The sequence below is a fragment of the Ostrea edulis genome, chromosome 5 (assembly GCF_947568905.1).
Source record: "Ostrea edulis chromosome 5, xbOstEdul1.1, whole genome shotgun sequence".
Classification (NCBI taxonomy): Eukaryota; Metazoa; Mollusca; class Bivalvia; order Ostreida; family Ostreidae; genus Ostrea; species Ostrea edulis.
In genome coordinates, this window is record NC_079168.1 from 81,786,320 (window position 1) to 81,807,939 (window position 21,620).

General features: G+C 35.1%; 1 protein-coding gene across 1 annotated transcript in view; it reads left to right on the plus strand.

The window, feature by feature from the left end:
* The first annotated feature begins 220 nt into the window (after nucleotides 1–220).
* Nucleotides 221–21,620, plus strand: part of LOC125649617 (protein CEPU-1-like) — a 55,868-nt gene continuing 34,468 nt past the window's right edge. Inside the window, exons 1-2 of the mRNA XM_056166179.1 lie at nucleotides 221–437; nucleotides 20,867–20,976. Of these exons, the coding sequence (XP_056022154.1) occupies nucleotides 383–437; nucleotides 20,867–20,976 (165 nt within the window). The 5' untranslated portion in view covers nucleotides 221–382. The remainder of the gene's footprint in view (nucleotides 438–20,866; nucleotides 20,977–21,620) is intronic.

Sequence of the window (21,620 nt, forward strand, 5' to 3'; positions counted from 1 at the left end):
TTACAGGCATACATGTTTTAGATGTCCTTCGTTATCTACCGTTGAATGACGTTTTAATGAGATGAAGTGGTAAAAAATATTTGGATCCCCACAGAATTTGCAGAGACAGTTTCAACCGGAATAGAGATCGGCAGCAGGTGCCCGTTCATTGGTCCACCGCCGTGAGAAACTCGCCAGTGGTACGGGAGGCGGGGCACTCGATCCGAGAACTCGTCATGTTCTTTTTTCTCTCTCTTTAACTGTCAGAATGAAAAAATGTTGTGATCCAGGATGTTATCAAAGCTGGAAAATAAACTCTGAATTAAACCTCAATCTGAGGGTGGATTAATTGTTAATAGAACATGGAATTGCTTTGACTGGGAGACGTTTGTCGTTTTCAGAAATGGCTGATGACCTCGTGGGGTGGATTGTTCTCAGTTTGACAATATTACGTAAAGGTAGGTGGGGGTTGGTCCTATACAACGTCAATCTAGAATATTGTAGTCAGTGGTCGACCAGTTATTTCGAAGATCAGTGCTTAAAAGTTAAGATATCGAAAAAAAAAAATGATTAGACGGTTATGTAGAGACCAATGCTTAAAAATTTATAAAGAGAACAATAATTAAAAGTTCATATAGAGAAAAATGATTAAAAGTTTATATAGAGAACAATGATTAAAATTTATATAGAGAACAATGATTCCATCTTCATATAGAATAGCATTAAAACATGATTTATTCTTATCGACGTACATCTTCAATTCATTTCTATTTTTGAAATTTTAAATCAATTTGTATATGTCTGTTTAAAAAATGTTTTCAAATAAAGAATAAAATATTAAAGTTAATGTTTTAATAGAATGATTTATAACAATTTTGAATAGCGTTTTGAAATAGTTGTGTTGGTAGGAGCGAAACAAATTAACGTTTTATTTTGAACAGTTAGGGATTTCAGTACTTTAAACTCATTACAACTCAAAATGTCAAGGAGAATGTGTATTGTAACTTTGAATTTTTCATATGTACTGAGTTTATTTTCCCTCTCTTAAGCAAACTAATTCAAACTTTCATTTATATTATTTCATATAGCTTCCTTCCCAATTTAGATAAAGTATTAAAAAAAATCTATACTGGAAACCTGCGGTAGACCAATAGAACGTCAAAATTAACAAAGCTCTAATTACCGCCACACAAAGGCTTAATTCTTCCGGCCAAGATGTCATAAGTAAATACGTTGATCTCCGATCGATGGTCCGTGTTTTTGTCTGGTGTTCTGTACCAACAACGGGCCCCAGCGTGGAGAACACTACCCCACTGGCCTTCATTGTTAAACATATCAGGAACATTTCATGAAGAAAGCGAGGCAGCTAATTTTTGTTTGTCAGACCAGTAGGTCGATCTCGTTCCGTGGTCGCACGACCTGCAGTTTTATTGAAAATTAGCCTGGAGAGATTCTGCGGCGTAGTGAGAATACGTCTGCAATGAAGAAATGAGTTCTATATATATATATTTCTTAAATAAAAGTACTCCCCTTTAGCGAATAACAATGCCAGAAAAGAATGACGTTAAGAGAAAAGGCAGATTGACTTGTCACTGATCCAGCCATAGACTCTAACATACTCTGGACCTTGTCCTTGAATAATCTGCAATAAAAGATGGAAATGAAAATTTGATGGAATCCGTGTGGCGATTATCGAAAAGTTGACTATTTTGTTTATCAATCTGTCAACTCTAGGGGCGCAAGCCTTCTTGAGTATGGGACATTTTCTTGAAAGTACTCTTCAAAATATCCTTTAACTTAAAGAATGAAATACACTTTACATTTTCAATCAAGCATTCGTTTGTTTACCAAATAAAACTACTTTTACTTTTATTCCACACTTCTTTTTTATATCTGTGAACACACCAAATTCGTCCCACCACCTGCTGTTCCATTCTTGACGGTGTAATTTAATTTTTCGGTATTTTGACTATCACTTAATTGCCTTACTTGTATTTATCTGTGCCTTTTATCTAGTTGTTATCAGGATCGCAGCTTCTGAATCTCGCACAAAGTGTCGGCGATCTTTTTACAACCAATTACTCACTAGTACTTCCTCACTGTCATCACCTGATCTTTGGCCTGAAATTTGATTTTACTGAATCACTTTCGTCACAAACCGGAATCAGTGACTTTATAAGATACTTTACCAAAATATGAAATATATACTGAAGAGTGGTCAAATTAATACGTAAGGTTAAACATACACAGAGCAAGGATCCAATTAATATGCAAGGGCACATGTTAAACAAATAAAACTTTATCATAATACAGTTGTATATATTCAATGTCAACTGATTCAAAGAAAAAAATGCATATTTGTATCAATTGAATAATCATTATCACAAACAATTAGTCATAGCTTGCAAAAATAGGGGAATATAAAATATGTACACTGAATTAGTTTGGCCGTCTTTTAGAAACATGGTCTAATTTAACCTGAAGATTTAAATGAACTCTATGAATTATCATTGTTAAACTTTATACCCATATTATGACTGGACCTGACTGGGTCAATTTAAAAAAAAAATTAAAATGAAAATGTCTGCGTTTTCACTCTTGTGAATACGGTGTTCAGAGTATTTGCCTTTATATGTGAAACTTTAAACGCCTTACTGACTCTGATTTACAGTAGCATGCTTGCATATTATTTTTACCCCGGTGACTCTTGAGAGAAGATTTCATAATACTGTGTTTTCCTGTCTGAACTCCAGTCTTGAGTTATTAATTCACATGTACCCTATCCTTGGAGAGAACGTTCAGAGACACGATCTTTTTATTCGACCTACCTTGTGTATATGATGAATTCTTAAACCAGATGTAACTATAAATTTCTTACGTGGTCTCGAGAGATCACGTAGTAAACAGACTTGATTCTACACTACTGAGGATGCTTGCTAGTTAATCTGACAAACTGTACATGCGTGATTCCTGAGGATGCTTGCTAGTTAATCTGACAAACTGTACATGCGTGATTCCTGAGGATGCTTGCTAGTTAATCTGACAAACTGTACATGCGTGATTCCTGAGGATGCTTGCTAGTTAATCTGACAAACTGTACATGCGTGATTCCTGAGGATGCTTGCTAGTTAATCTGACAAACTGTACATGCCTGATTCCTGAGGATGCTTGCTAGTTAATCTGACAAACTGTACATGCGTGATTCCTGAGGATGCTTGCTAGTTAATCTGACAAACTGTACATGCGTGATTCCTGAGGATGCTTGCTAGTTAATCTGACAAACTGTACATGCGTGATTCCTGAGGATGATTGCTAGTTAATCTGACAAACTGTACATACGTGATTCCTGAGGATGCTTGCTAGTTAATCTGACAAACTGTACATGTGTGATTCCTGAGAAGAAGAATTTTCCTACTCTTTACTATGTAAATCTTTATACCTCCATCATGTCCTGCCCTGACCCCGGGGGTCTTAATTTCAACCAACTTAAAGCTCCACAATTTGCTTTCATGACAGTTCTGACTTATCTGGTTCACTAATCTTGAGAAGATTGTTGAACATCCAGTCCTATTTATAATATCATAGTAACACTTTATTCCTTCCTCTTGGAAGGCAACCTGTTCCTTCATTTAAACAAATCAGAATTTCCTTTACCCGAACGATGATATGATTTGCACCAAGTTTGATCGAAATTGGCCCAATGGTTCTTTAGAAGATGAAAATGAGATAATCTTTTATTCATCTTTTTCTCTCCATTAGATACAGCTGTAACGTAAAATTTCAACCAGGTGTCGTTTTTCAATTTTTGAATAAAGTTCAAGACAGTGTAATTTTAAACCGGGGTCATTTTCATTATTTAAACTAGTTCAAAATCCGTGGAATTTTGAACTGGGATCATGATTAAATGAGTCCCACACCCGTGAAATTTTGAACAGGGGTAATTTTTAACGGTTTGTCGAGTCAAAATTGTTGGACCTTGGTCTCACTTTTAAACTGTGGATGGAAATTTAATGTTACATTGTTCATAAGTTGATAAAAAAAAATCACTTGCATCCTCTTTTCAGGAAAACTAAAAGCGGTCGTCTTCAAGAGTGATGCCCTTAGAAGTATGAGTGGACTACTAGAGTTGAATTGTGTTGGAAAATGACTGATTACTTAATATAAAATTTGCATGATATTAAAGTAATGTTACAGGATGGAAGGACTTTTAGAGTTTATAGGGACAGTTTCTGTTACATATTTTAAAACTATTTTTATATGAAAACTTTAGATCCTACGTCTTTGAAAATAGCTTACAAACGATCACAAGTATATAATTTACAAGAACTGCAATTCTGAACTGCATTTATAGATACTTGATAAGCCGTGCTCTGTTTGACAGAATATTAAAAAAAAACCCAACAAGTTTGGACTAGATAGGTCATTTTATTAGTAAATACAAAAGAACAGATAACACAATACAAGATATCAAAGGGGTTATCAAAAAAAAACAAACAAACAAAACAACCAACAACAATAGTCTACAATACATCAAACATGGTACACTTCGAGTGTACAACTCTGAATGTGGAATTCAAATCGGATTAAGTCATCAGAGAAATTAGGGGCGACATCTGCCCTATAGTAATCATGCAGTGCTATCAAACATGCATAAAGAACCAAAAAATGTCGCAATAAACAAAATAATTCAGAGAGACAGCAATATGATGATGAGGTGGGGGCGGGGGTACGAGACATGCAATGATCTCTGCGCATGCGTATTCACTATTTTAAATGTAAATACATGGAAGGAACCATCGTCGGAAACCCACGGTTGATTACGCTTCGTTCAAGCGTAATCAACCGTGGGTTTCCGACGATGGGAAGGAACAAAGGATCTGAATATAAATAATGTAAACTATCAGTCCCCATACAGGTTTTTATACAAAAAACCAAACTTTTTTGCAATTCTCGCCATTTTTCTTTCAACTAGCCGACAATTGCCTTCTTTTAGGTTGTTTTGCTTCAGGAATCTAACGGCTGCTTTCGTTTTATTTTTAATCTTCCACACTCTTGTAAAAATAAAACAAACTTGGAATGCACTAAATAGTTTGATATTTTGATCTACAGACAAAGACTCGTCACCCCCAAAGGGTCACATGCACATCTATTGTGTAAAACAATAGTGGTATAAGATTATACATTACATAGAAAGTGTAACACAGAAAACAAATGGTGTGCACTTTCCAAACGTCCACACCAACACGTTGGTTCTGCAAATTACACATGTGCGAGTCAGAATTCTATATACAGGTGTGTCTCAGTTTTGTATGAATAATATTAAAAAGTCTTTTTCCATAAGAAAATTATTTTGGAACTTAAAAAACATGACTCTGAAGACGTTTCTTAAATCCACCTAAGGAGGTTGCCTCCCTTGTGAGAATACTGCGTGAATTCCATCTATGTAAAGTATCTAGAATTAATGATTTGTTAAAAACTTCTAATCTATTTCTAATCTACATTTGGGCAGAGAAATGTTTGAGGAATTTTTAGTGTTATAATTTTAAATAGCAGTTTTGAGATTGAATGGAACAAGGTTGTTACAAGTTTTGTACATTGTTGAGAGCTTGGAGCGGATACTTCTTAATGCTTCCATCCTGTTTCTAATATAGTGAATTTCTGGAAGCTATTATCAAGAGACCTGTAACTTTTCTCACTGCATATAACTGAACCATTTTAGTTTTCCAATGTCTGACTGTGCATCCGGACAATACTTCAACTGCAAATTGTGATCTTACAAAGGACATGTGCATCTGTAGATACAGTGAATCTAAGTTTTCTATATAAACAGTGTTTTGTATGCTTTCTTTACGATATTGTCAATATGATCAGACCATCCTAAATCAGAAGATAGCATCAGACCCAGATGTTTGTGTTGTAAGACATATTCCAACAGCCACCAAAAATAATCTGGAAGTTGTTTTGTTTGTTCTACAGTTTTAAAATGAACAATACAACTTTGGATTTCTGAAGATTGAACTGTAATAACCATTTCTTGGGCATTCATTTATTACTTGAAGACCATGCAAAGTTGTCGTTGTTTGAAGAAGATGTAACTCAAGAAAGAACGAAATGAAAGAGAGAGAGGGAGAGAGAGAGAGCAAAGAAACTAACTTTGTGATGTCCTATTCTAAAATATGTATCACTCAGTCAGTCAGGAGAAAATATACATTAACAAATTTCAAAGAAATCTAAGAGTGTTCGAAAAGTTTGAAATTCGGGATCAGGTCTGCCTGATATCACACCTACTTCTTTCACAAATGTATATTCTTCTCTATCATAAACCTTTTAATGAAGTTCCGTCTTAGAAATATTGCTACTCCTCCGGAAAGTAACAGTCTGGCTAAAGATAGTATACAACTTTTTCTTCAACAGCTGGTTTTGACGGACTTTACTTAAAATGATGGAAATCGAATTGATTTTCTGCGCCTCAGAACCTAAGAATTAAGTCTGAGAAGAATGGAGACAATGCAGTAAAATGTCACCATGCCGAAGTGACATCTGGTTTTCAGCTAATAATTACATGTATCTTCGAAAGTTAATCAAAAATGTCAAGACATCTCACTTCTTTGAAACCATTTTTTTAAATATAGAATTAAATCGTAGTCTTCTCCCGACTCGTCAAATGTTGCCCTCCATATTCCTATTGACCCCTCTCCTCAGCTATGAGTCCCGGTTATCTCCCTTTATGCCTGCTTTGGCGGGAAGTGACCCCCTGACCCGTGTCAGTCTGCTGCTGGTCTCTAATGGATACTTGTCTTTTTATGGGTTGACAGGCTTTGTTGATATATCACAGAAGAAGAGCGATTCTTAACGTTATAAATTAAGTTGACTCTCTAAAGGATCAAATTGTTTTAGTATCCAATAGTTTGTGTTTCCCACTTGAAAGAAATGGACTGGCACAGACATTCAAATTGACATAATCCGACATTTTCTTGTCTCACATTTTGTGACAAATATTGATGTTTCTCTGGAATAAGACTGAAAATCTTGTTGTTAAACACAAAATATTTCACTTGATACATCTAGTTCATGTTTGTGAAATATCAATTAAACAAAGGCATTTGTCCTTAATCTTGGATCATGCCAAGGTCACCATCAGTCGTTACCAAGGAGTTTTGAATATTGGTATATAGCGGACATCCTTACCTTTGTGATTTGACGACAAGTTTGATATTAAGTCAATGACATATAAAATTTTATATTGCCACACACAACGTGTTCCGTTGTACTGGGAATTCGCTACATTTTACATAGCCATTAATTCTGACAGAAATACACCCCCATATCAAATGAAACAACTGTAAAGAGAGAAAAAAATCAGTTTCATGACCCCTATTAAATTTATTAGCAAACCTCATTCGTATTTCGCAAATCTGAACGCTGATAGGACGCCATCTTAACATGATAGCCGAGATACTTAAAGGTATACTCGGAGTTTTCGTAGTCAAAGAAATTAGAAATGGCTGCTGTTTGCGATGTGACGACATTTACCACGTGTAATGTGATTAGTTACAATCCGAGATAGCACCGAGGAAATTCGACCGTGATATCACATCAATTGTACGACTGCATACGCGCACGTGAAGTCTTCTTGATAACGTCCGTCAGGGCTTATATCGACGGGCAATTAAAACAGCATAAATGTGTCAATGTTATCTCCTACTGTTTGTCTTCAAATAAGAAATACTTATATAGGGTAACCAAAACCACGAATGACTTTTATTAAAGCGGCAACTAAAACAAAATTTAATGACTTTTATCAGAAATGCTAATAGTATACACGTTTGTGAGTCGGTCATTAGCGGTTATTATCTTCTTGCCGATACATCGTTGATCAGACTTCCAGAGATAACCAAAGATACCCAATATGCAGGTACTTTATTTCGCCCGTTCAACAAAATTGTCAGTTAGTGTTTCTAGATTTGCGTATGCCCAATTAAAATTTCAGGATTTCACACCCTCTCTCCATCCCGTCATTCAGTGTGATAGGGTTGGAACTCGGTATTCAATTGACAGCAATCTCGTGAGTCTTCGAGTGCGTTCAAAACAACCGTTCCCGTTGTTCTCGTGATCCATACGAGAACATGCGCGTACAAACGTGTTCTTGGGAAAAGAGTACCAATTCATTTCCCATAGACTTCAATGCTAACCTTTGGCCCTCTCACTAATTAACTATATTAATTTTAAACAAATGACCGCGAACATTTCAAAGTTCATTCCAAGTGTTGATAAAAAACGACAAAAATTATATAGGGTCCCGTTTTATAGGCCATATTTGTACTTTTTTTTTTTTTTTTGGTACAACACATAGCAATCTGCAGTAAATTACACCCTTCATTTCAAACACACCCCTACCATGGTAATTTCCTCAGTCATTTCTCGATTTTGTGCGATAATTTTTCATCCTGACAATTGATTTGAACCTCTATAATATTTCTTTCAATTCCAAATAATTTCACTCTTGATATTAGCCAATCACGCAACACCTAGGGCTAGACATTTATACCTCCGCTCAATCTTGGGTAAACTGCGTCCGGATTACGCGTGCGGGGGTTTGGTACTCTCATTCCTATATTGCTCTTACTTACAGAGGTGGTGTGAATTCTTGCACCTCGAACCCGTTTTCGTGATGCGTTCTCAGTGTTCGGAATCGGCAGGAATTTGTACTTTTACGAATAACGGCGGTCTCGAACTCACTCTTTATATTATTGGAGTTATTGTAAAACTAAATTGCAGGTATGGTAACACACGAGTTAGCAGGGCCTGTTCTTAGCGCTTTATAGTAACACACGAGTTAGCACAGTCTGTTGTTAGCGCTTTATAGTAACACACGAGTTAGCACGGTCTGTTGTTAGCGCTTTATAGTAACATACGAGTTAGCACGGTCTGTTGTTAGCGCTTTATAGTAACATACGAGTTAGCACGGTCTGTTAATAGCGCTTTATAGTAACACACGAGTTAGCACGGTCTGTTGTTAGCGCTTTATAGTAACACGTGAGTTAGCAGGGCCTGTTGTTAGCGCTTTATAGTAACACACGAGTTAGCACGGTCTTTTGTTAGCGCTTTATAGTAACACGTGAGTTAGCACGGTCTGTTGTTAGCGCTTTATAGTAACACGTGAGTTAGCAGGGCCTGTTGTTAGCGCTTTATAGTAACACACGAGTTAGCACGGTCTGTTGTCATCACTTTATAATAACACATGAGTTAACACATTGTTTTTGGCGCTCTTGAATTGACAACAATGAATACCTATTAAATCTGACAGTATCATCTGTTGGAAAAGTTAGAATTATCAGTAATTTTGGTCTATTTCTGTTTAAGATACATGTTCATGCATTCAATGTCTACACAGTTTCATCGCGTTTATCCAAATACAAACTTGTCTTTGACTACAACGAGCGTGTTTGGAATGGGCTAGATAACAGTATCTGGATTGTTTCCGGTTCTACAGCAAATAGAATTAAGGTAAAACAATTCCTCTTGAAACTTCTTGCCCAATCACTGGCGATCTCCTGAAAATCGTCTAAATAGGGGTCATTCATAAATATTTTCTTCATGCAAACAAATTACGAGAATTACATCCTTCAACTCATTGAATCAAAAACATAACGAACATTATTATGAAATGCATTATGTATATTTTCTAAAGATGTATTATCCAACGAATGTTTACATAAAGGCATGTAGAAAATCGTGTTTCAAACAGGTGTTACAGATTACCACAGCAGGTACCCAATGTTCATTCCTCAGCTATGATTCCATGTCATTCAATGCTAAATGTACATGTATTTATTTTGTCTATACATATGTTTTATGACAATTGTTATCAATTATTTTTAGGTGACAACCTCGTAAGTTGTAAGAACTTGTGTTCAAACCTGTTGTATATTATATATGCAATAAAATATGTTCAAATCAAATCATGTCATTCAATGCACATTTCTGGTCTCCGTCCTTCTCATTCTTTTCTGTCAAGGAATTGTTTCCATTGACGAGGTAAACATGCACGGGTATAGTTAATATTAGCGAAAAAACTAAAGGAATGTGCTGTACAATTTTCTTCTGTCAATACGATGCTTTGGCTACCTGAGAAGTACAATATTTACCACGCCCGGAGAACGAGAGAAGTACACTATTTACCACTCCCGGAGAGCGAGAGAAGTACAATATTTACCGCGCCCGGAGAGCGAGAGAAGTACACTATTTACCACTCCTGGAGAGCGAGAGAAGTACAATATTTACCGCGCCCGGAGAGCGAGAGAAGTACACTATTTACCACTCCCGGAGAGCGAGAGAAGTACAATATTTACCGCGCCCGGTTCAATATTTACCGGAGGGCGAGATGTCTACTGTAGTTCGAGGGTAGCTAAAGCATATTATATTAACCCAGAAAATGTAAATAATCGTTTAATTGTATGTTGGAATAATTCAAAACATCGAAACTGGCTACTAGATAGCTGGTCGGCCATTTTTGTATACAGCTAGACTGCAAGATCTAGTAGAAAGTGATTTTTGTTTAATTTATGACTGGAAAAAACAACAACTCAAATTAAAACCGACTTCTAGAACATGTACAACTTACTAAACAATACCTAGTCGGTAATCTTTGAAATCGAGTTCAATGTTACTAAAATTCAACAATTGTTACTCCATTTGAAGTGAGTATAGACGCGTGAGTGATCAAAAGATAAGAAATATAGCTTAACAAAAGTTTGTCGTCTTTAGGAACACCCTTATACAGTAAACTGATATACATGTATCATATATTTTCTAAGTATTCATATATATTTATCAAATGACCACACAATCAAACTTTTCTAAAATTGTAAATCTCATATAAGATAAAAGATTTAAACACTCCTGCTAGAAACTACTGATTGCGTAAAAGGATTTCTCTAGAGTGACCTTGAAGTAGACATGATGCTATTCGTACTAAACATATAAAGCATTGTTTCCTCTGAACCTCAAGAAAACAGAGAAAAGCAGATGTTCAGTGTTTTTTAATAATAGAATGATATTTATTTTTCGCACAGCAAGAAACACAAAATACTAAATAGCTGAGGATTGCCCAAATTTTATCGAGAAGAATTTTAAGGTTAGCGTGCAAAAAGACAATTTCTGTAACATGTGTATTTATTGATTTATAGAATTGATAGTTGCTATGAATAAGATTAAAGTGTCCGTTTCATTACATTGCAATTTTCTTCTCTTCGTTATCTCTCTTTTTTAAGATTGAAAAATCTTGTAAAATTGTTAAGTCGTACGTAAATTAGATCATCAACAAATCTCCCTAGCGTTGAACAACCATTGAAATAACTTATAATTTTCACATCATGCATTTTCTACCAATCACAAAGGAGAGGAAGTGCATTGTCCGAAGACTGTAAAATACTTCAACTATACATGTATATACAGTATTCCAAGAGTATCAATTTTGAAATTCCCAATGTATAGTTGGTCTGATATTGGAGAATTAAAATGTCCTATTTACTTCGAAAGCACATGCAGGTGAATACATGTATAGATAATAACGCTATTTTTTTCTTAGGTTGTTGGATCTCAGCTAGTCAGAAGCACGAATTCTTCAATCGTATTAGGTAACAAGTATAGCTTTTTAACAAAGCTTGCCGTCTTTAGGAACAACCTTATACTGTAAACTGATATAAATGTATGATATGCTTTAAGTATTTATATTTTTATTGAATGGCCATATAATCAAACTTTTCTAAAACGGTAAATCTTATATAAAATCAAGTAGATGAAAAGTGGAGGATATGTACAACAATATTTTGCAGTTGAAATTTTTCAAATTTACTTTATTTTGTCCAAAAATACAGTTTTAGTTGAAGGTATTCTGAAATTTATTTTTATCACGCCTCAGACAAAATTGTTGAAATCTAATTGGTCAGATCTTGGTCACATGACGTCATGAAAAAAACCGTATCATGCGAGTAAAATCCGTATTGGTCGAGTAATTTTATTTATCGTCGGGTTCGACTTGCAGCCGTGTCAAAAGGAAAGACATTTGACTAAGTTGTATGATATAGACCCCCACATATACAGTTAGAGGTCTTCGACGTGATAAATTCGTTACACAGTTAGTTAGTGACCTGATACGGAAAAATACATGGTGTAAAAAGAAAACCCGTATCGGGCGAGGCGAAGCCGAGCCCGATACGGGTTTACTTTTCACACCATGTATTTTTCCGTATCAGGTCACTAACTAACTGTGTAACTAATAATAACTCCTGCTGAACTCGAACCCGCGACCTACAGTAGTCGGTATGTTAACCTACTGAGCTACTCGACTAGGTATTTAAATCGAAAAGGAAAAGTCAAATATTGCTGATATTGATTTTTTTCATCCATGTTTTAAAAGAAGTCAGCCATTATGATGATGTAGAGTACCTCCTTAAAATGTCAGTTTCATTGTATTGCATTTTTTCTTCTTTCTTCTCTTCGTTTTCTCTCTCTTTTTTAAGATTGAAAATCCTGTAAAATTGATAAGTCGTACGTAAATTAGATCATCACGAAATTATCTCCCTTGCGTTGAACAGAATTTCAACCAATGAAATCAATCAGAATTTGCACATCATACATTTTCTACCAATCACAAAGGAGAGGAAGTGTATTGTACGAAGACTGTATATGATACCGTCTTCAAAGACGTACCTATGAAAGGTGTGAAAACACAAAATATGAACATCGCTAAGGCATATTTCATTGTTGAGTAAGCATAGAATGTTTTTTTTAAAATTAATTTTTATTTTACTTTAACTCGTGCTGATGATACGCAACGGTATGCACATGAATTTTGAAATAACATGAGTTGAGAATATTGGTTTGCACGTCGTAGCAAATTATCAACACCATTAGATGCTAAGCTTATATTCACGTGCACACTTTGTTAAAGATATGACCATTGCATATTTCCAGTTTTTTAAATAGGAAATCATACTCGAATGTAATTTCTTACAAGATGGTATAACCCCTTAAAAAATCATTCCTATGCATTTGGCAAAGTTAAATTTAACAATCTGCAAACTTGAGACATCTGTCTTAAAGCTACATATATTGTAAATATCGATTGTATAGGACCGAGTGATGAGACATCCAAAAGCTAGATACCGAACTTTTTGATCTATGTGACGGAACATTCTATTAAAGCTAGCTATCGAACCTCCGAGAAAGGGCTGCGAGTTGGAAATCAACACCGACGTTTTGAAAATCGACAGAATTCAAAGACTATAATTTGTGGATAGATATTTTAAAAATTTGATAACAAATAATGCAATGTTTTAATCCCATCTCTGCCTCCATTTTTTCATTTTATTCGCTCAAACCATTCACAATGGTACATAAATTAAAAATTTTGTAGTTATATATAAACAATATTTCCAAGGGTATAAATATATAAATAATACATGCATATATATGTTCATTAGCACAAAATAGATGTTGGGGCATAATGTATACAAAGATAGATGTATAAGAGATTCGGGCATTTAATAGATATACTGAAGTTTGGGTGAACATACTGTTTTATGGAGCTCCCGATGATACTTATCTTAGATTCAGTTAAACTTAATGTTAAATGTGGGATTTCTTTAGACCCATAAAACCAATGAATTGTTGAAATAAATCACTGAAAAGAGAGGAGGGAGTCTAGGAAATGACAGAATTAAAGAAAATACTAGTACTATATATAATATTGAAATGCGGAACTATGCACTGAGAATAGACTAATGGTGGTTTGTATGAACCCTTTGCTGACTAACATTAGACAAATGCTTGATTGACATTATGAATCATATTCAAAATCTAATCTCAATTTTATTGACTTTTTAAAATCAAATTTTTACATGGATTTGATGAATTTGAAATTTTTGATTTATATATGTCTATTCGCAGTTTATGCAGATGGAGCGAGGTTGTCCATAACTTGATCAAAGATTCCTTATATAGAACTGACACAATATTGTTCCGTCAATTTTCTTCATTTATTTCAATTTATCATGCATGTAATATAAAAGGGTTTATATACAAATTGTTTGTCTGGTCAAGCAGAAATACTTTCCAAGATATCAATTCTGTTGATTGCAAACCAGCATGCTATGTGTGGAGTGGGCACGTTCTTTATCTGATGGCGTTGTGGCGGGAGAAATATACACCACTGCACGTGACGGGAGAAACATACATCACTGCACGTGACGGGAGAAACATACATCACTGCACCCAGGAGAACGCGTTTCACATTTCCCTTTTTACACCTAAACATTGTATGGTTATCATAGCGAATTCATGGTTAGTTTTCATGCTCGGCTTGAGACTGAAATATTACTTTTGGTTCTAAAGAATGCTATATTTGACAATTTTTTTCTTGGTGGTGATAATTAGATTGGGAGAAATGTTCTGTTTTTGTGGACTAAGTTAATGACATTGATATTAAAGGTGTGGAGCTTCACGTCTGAATACCTCTAATTCCACAGAAAGAGGGTTTCCCTTGAGTATTTTCACGTTCTCGGCCACGTCTCGCGAGATCTCTGGACGTTGTTGGCATTTTGCTTTATTCACCGCTGTAAAATTACACCTAATATTAGATAAAGCGGATAATGACAGAAATCGATGCCTATTGTTTCATTGTATTGTAAAATCTGGGCGATAACTAAAGAATCTGGGAATAAAGCGAAATGGTCAAATAAACCCCCGACTAAATGCCGGAAAATCCCGTCATACATTCTGACCACAGTTCTCTCGTCATATTAATTTCTCCAATCGGCCAGATATCGGCAAACATTTTGCGAGGTGTTTTATATTTTTTTATAACGCTGTGATGAAATGATACCGCCTTGTACTTGATTTATGAGAATGTTTGAATGGGATTCTTGATTTCAATGGTGCCGCTCCTGCGATGAAGTGATAGGGGACGTGTTTGTATTTGCATGAATAAAAATTCTGATCAGCTGCAGTTTTATCTGACAAATCATAAGACTTTAAATGTTACACGTGTGGTTTCGATGAAAAGGATATTGTCTTGTGATGTTAAACAGTAAATGATATACTAAGACAGAAATCAAATGAACATGACAAATTTCATCACCTTCTAATGGATATTGATTTTGAGTTTAAGAACCATTCCTGCATTATACTAACACATCAGATATACGCTGATAGAGTTCTTAACATTTCAAATTGATTTTTTTGAAAACCTCATATTCTAGGTCACGCCCCTCCATTTTAAGCATTAAGATGCAATTAGATCCTACATTGCCTTATTAATCCAAACCTCGAAACATCGTCGTGTAAGTTGAACGAAAATGTTCAGATATTTTGTACATCGTGTCATTATGCTTCGAAAGATTCCGCAAATTTTAAAAATTTTGCGAGGTATCTTTTTGCGGTTTTTCATAGTAAAGACGAACTCATTGAATTCTATTCACATTTCCTATGTTTTTGATATCTTTACAAATTGCAATAATTTACATTTCTTCATGCGCTGCAGTTGTAAACAATGCGCGTATGAATACAGATATAGTACGTCTACTTTAACTGCTGGGATTCCCGACAGAAGAGAAAGTAGAAATGAATATGAAAATTACATTTTATTTTTAATTTCATTTTTAAAAATTCACGAGAATATGAACTGCAACGCTTCACTCCTGCTTACTTTCATGAAGAGCGTTAATCCTTGAAAAATATTAGAAAATATATTTCCATAAAGAACAACACTTAATTCGACCGCGAAATTAACAAAACCTGCGAACATAAAGATACCCTATGAAAATTAGCCACCATTGTGCAATGGACAATTTCATAAAATTTTAACAGCCTTTGTTTCATATACTCTGTGTACAGTTACAACTGAAATCTTTTTTTTTAAATCATAACTTATGATATTTAACAAAAGATTGATGAATATTCATACATTTTATAGGTTTGTAATATAGATGCAAGGTATTTTATCATACTGTAGAAAATCATTATAAATTTCATTTACAAAGTAACTCGTGAAAGACACCCTGTAGTTCGGACTCTAGATCTCCAATCTTCTTCAAGTAATCTATTTCTTCCTGTTAATTTGTCTCTATATGAGAAAAAAATTCAGAGCTTTAGAGTGAAAAAAAAACCCTTCTCGTCTAGCCCTCTCCAATGACGTTTGTCTTGAGAGTGAATCAATGAGAATCTGTGTTGTACTCTCTACTGTAGCAATTTTTATGATGGTGGAATGATGTTCCAACACCATATCGTACAGTAATTGGAAAGCGAATCGGATCTGGACCATCTTGGTTCTGTTATTAGTAATTTGTGTTTTCCGTTTCTGCGCCGTACCCTTGAGACAGTGAAAAAGAGCACCACCAAGCGGAAAGTCGTAGCAAAGAAAAGAAAACTGACTACTAAAGTACGAAATCCCCCGTGAGAGGGCGCGCTAGCCGGGCTTTATCGGGCGGGGTCTCTTGTGGGTTCGTAATCAGCCATCACTTTTGACTTGATGTGGTGATATTTATTTAGTCGGCTATCTAAGGTATATCTTCTATCTTGACACTTAGGGCTGCCATTGATTTTCTTATACTCACTCTTACGTATTGTGTTTATTATCATTGCATACATCTTACAATCACGCACACAGGAGCGTTCTGTTCGTGTGCTGCCATTTAAACTGCAATTGTCTCATAAAGTTTTCTTGGGTCAGACCAGTTTATTATTTTAAGTAAGAAGACAAGGACTTGGATCATCGCTCGTCTCAATTTTACTCACGTATTTTCCACAATATGCGAAACAAACGGTATAAAAATGTACATATGTATCATATATTATTTATCAGTGATCACGTTACACGAATAAAGTATATCAGAAAGGAGCATAAGAACTGGACTTTATTATATTATAAGCTGCTGTCGGGGTGTCTAGTCTGTAATTATAAATTTTACTGAAGTGCAAGAATGAACAATAAACCGTTTGATTCATTACTTGTATCCATGCTTTCTGGGCGCTGTCTTTGGAATATATTTCCATTTTGTGATACTGATTGTTTTAATAAGTGATCGCCATTTCCAGTGGCATTTAAAAACTCTGAGTTTTTTCTTCATCACATTGAATGGGGATATGTGCAATAAAGTCGTCAAATGAGCGCATTTTCAGAAATAAAATTTTCATCACAAGGAGTTCAATGAAATATGATAATTTTTTCACAAGCACTTTGCCACTATTATGAAGCCTTTTCTCATGGTTATTGTGAGAATATTTCATTATTTCACATTGTTTCAAAGTTACACCACTGGAATGGTGTGCCTGTCACCTTAAGTAACCCAGACCTTGACAGAGATAACCGCGGTAGTGAATCTAACCCGGACAACAACTCTCTTTCCGTAAACTATCGGACTGTCGTTATATGAAACCACTTGGAATCTCCGTGAAATGGTGGCGCATTTCTGTCACCGCTTGTCAGATAGTTAAGTCGGCTTGTCAGATATTTATCCCGACTTGTCAATTAAACGAGTTTTAAAGTTTTATCTAATGTAATACGATTCTGACCAGTCGACATATCTGATAGGACAACATGCTTATCTGACCAGTCGACATATCTGATAGGACAACATGCTTATCTGATAAGACGATATAATTAATTGTTTAAAAATTATACTTATTTGTCGGATAATCATGTCGACTTGTCAAAAGAGTATGTTGACCAGCTGGTGGAAGTAGATCACATAAACATGCCAATTTGGTATTAAAGATAATTATCTGACAAGTCGACATGAAGATCTGACAAGTCGAAAAAATATCTGACAAGTTTAACATAATAATCTGGCAAAGTGTTCACAGAAATATTCCACCACAGCATGGCTATCGAATTGATGGTCTATCTGTGTGGCCTCTGGTTTGACAGGTGTCAATATTCATTCTGGTGCAAGTCAATATTCATTGTATCAAGTGTCATATGGCCTTAAACTACCGTCTTAATGATACACAGTGATAATATATAGGCATAAGTACAATGTTTATTACCGAGGTTATTCACATCGCTGAACGCCAATCAACATTCTCTTCTGAGATCCATTTCGTGGCATCAGTCACATTCTAAAATTTAATCACGTGATTTGCGACGTGTACTTTGGGTCCAGTGTAGTAAAAATTGCAGCACAGAGAGTGAATTGAATGGCAGTATGTTGAATGAGTTTGCCGGGTACTGATAAAACCAATACCTGATGCCATCTTTCAAACGTTTGTCTAACCTTGCTGCCATCTTTTTAAACGTTTGTCTAACCTTGCTGTCATCCTTTCAAACGTTTGTCTAAATACCCCAGAGCTTAACTCAACTCAAAATTCCACGTATGAAAATATTTTCCTGCCAGGAAATTGTTCATATGTAACTGACCTCTATTTGCTATTAAAGCGATATTTCATAGCATACATGTACGAGTAGATATGTTTGATATTTTTTACATACCAATCAGTAATAGAACTCAGCAGGATATCATCGCTGACAAAATATACCATGCCTCGCATTTCATAATATATGAGCATCGGAACCCAGAATATAATGTCGCAGGCATATTGACACAATATTGTATATAACATATACCAGCATTCAATTACATTTATCTACTTCCGATTACTTTTTGTATCATCATCATCATCATCATCATCATCAAATCTTCGCTGCCCATCCGGTTCATGACATTGCGACCACACACATACTTATCACATTTTACATTTATCTCGGAATTTCATAATTTTTCAGTTCTTATTTGAATTTTAGGACACTGCCTATCGGATTCTACCATTTCCTATCATCTAGAAGGTTTGCGCATGCGTACTTGTTCACGGTTACTACAGGCGAAAACCTGCTAAATATCACGGATTGCGTTTATTAAACTTGTAAAGACTGATGTTTTAGCTATTAATATTGAAATGTTGGTAGATGATTTATAACCATTTTGCTGTAATTGGATTTAGATATCGCCTGTACTGACTAGTGCTTTGGCACTTCTCATTTGTCTCACTCATTCTCAAGCGAACACTCCGCGAATTTTTTTAGCAAATGAATGCGCATCAGTTGACGAGTGAGGGGTTGAACAGCATGAATGACAACACAGTTTGCACAGATATATAGACAGGGCGGGCACCAGGTGACACTTTTTAGCGAGCACTAGTTAAATTCTATAGTGAGCACGATTATAAAAGAGGTTTTGCATAATTCAAATACTAGGCATTCAAGTTTATTTTCTCTTCCTTTTGAAAATGTAATTTTTTTTATAAACGGTGTTCTGCGTTGTTTGTTTTGTTTTTTCCAACTTTTTGACTTGGTGTGTATACAGCTGAAGGAATGGATAATGAATTTGATAAGTAACAAATACAATTATCAATGAACTAAATGTATAAGTGGAAGCAGATCATTTTGGACTGTAATTAAGGGATTGGCACACATCACGTGTGTTTTCTTTCGCCATATCCCAACCATTTCTGCAAATGGAATAAAATGCGCATCGAGCTTCGTTACAATTTCAAGACTTTTACTCACAAACAGTAATTAAGTCATCTTGTCGGAAATTTATGGACACTTAGACCAGTTTTGCCTTCAAGAAATGAAAACAATTATTTGGAGACGAAATGAAAACAGACGGAATTAGTAATTGTTTAGGACTTGTCTAAATTGCTTATTCCAGAAATCAATAAATCGTATCCCAAGGTATCCGAAGACTCTTTACTCTTCCCGCTACTTCTTGTTAACCGTCTTTCCCACGCGATCTGGTCACGGTGAGGGAAATCTAAAATTCAGATCCAGTAAAACACATTTCGGACCTCTTCATTGTGTCTCATGGTCACACGCAGTAAACCACTGGTCACGATATCGGCCAATCTCCCAGTGACTCTCAAAAGTCTTTGATTTAGATTCATGACTGCTCTGAGTAACATCTCATGATATATTCTAATTCTTGAAAACATGTAGAGGAAATATTTTCATGAGTACAAATGAGATGTTTATTTTTCTGGAAGGGATTTGGTTCTTTAAAATGTTAATTTACATGATTTTTCATCGTCTATCAGATTATTTCTTTACATATTTTGTTTTCAACATCCTTAAATATTTTAATCATATTGCATGGTTTTACAACAAAAGTTCCTTTTCAAGCTCCTTAAAAACCTTTACATAAAAATACTGTTGTTTGACTATGAATTTTTTAATTTCTTGCAATGTTATGTATGGAGGTTGAAATTGTCTAAAGAGACGGCTACCGGGGGATTCTTTTAATAAACACAATGTTTAAATTCGAAACAAAAGAACTATTTGTTTTTAGATTCTCATAAATATCACAATAATGTATTTGTAGAAATATATATCTTCTTTTTGAATGATAATTGAGATTCATTTGTTGATCCGCTTGATGAAAGTCCAGAGGACATTGAAATTCACTTTTCCGTCGCCTCGTGTGTCGATTGCGAGCGAGAGGAGGCTCCTTACGTCGTTAGAAAAAAGATGTACTGAACGACATCACTTTTGTGACACAAAAGATAACATGATGAAGCGCCCAGTCTTAGAGGAAAATTGAAATTATATGTAAATCCATTAACCCCGCCTTGTCAATTCGATTATCGTCAAATAAACGACTAGGTTCCTATATTAAATAACATAACTACTGATTTACTGATGGTGTAAGGGGTCCGCGTAATAAAGACTGGCAAGATATTTTTCCTGAGAAGCATAACATTTCCAAAAAATCGATGGTTATAAGCAGTTTTATGACAGGGGAGGCGATTGTATCTCTCCCGAACACGTCCACAATGTTTGGGCGTTCGTCAGCGACTTTCAAGCTTTAATATGTGTATTTTTGATTTTTTTTAGGTGCTTTTGCTCTAGAGCCGAGTTTCGATGTCCCGGTGATCAACATCACAGTTGTTGTGGGTAAAACCGCCATATTGCCGTGTTCGGTTGAATTTCTTGGAGAGCATAAGGTATATTACACATCGGTTTTCGACGTATAAGATATTTCTATAACGAACGAGTGGACTCTGCTATGATTTGTGGGCAAAATTTTCAAATAATACAGATTATTTAGAAAGAAAAATTCCCAGAAAATCCTCTGACTTCTGAAAACTACCTCATCAACCTATAAATAAAAAGAAATCTAATATAATAGTATAATTTATTTTGTTTAGAAAGCTATCTGACTTGAGTACTGATATCGTGAGTAGTGAGAAGTAATATTTCTTTACGTATCATAATATTCAATTTCTTGTTTTTACGAAATTTGTTTATTCATGTTTTCATGTTTGAATTTTTTTCTAAAAAGTTCTGTGAATTTATATTCAAAAAAACCTATTTAACTAGTAAATTTGCATCTCTTGAAAAGCAGAAATATGTGCACAAATAGGAAAGTTCCCACACTACCTGCCCCGAAATCAAAAGAAAATTACAGAAAAAAATATATTTGCTGCTTGTGATATTTACATTTAGTTTGGATGACCATGAAAGTAATTAGATTTTTATTTTGATACAACTTAGAGAGAAAAGAGAGTCTCATGAAGATGCAGTTTAGAATAAAAGTTATATTTATTAAAATCCATGCCTCTGTCTAGCTATTTACGTCACCCAGGAT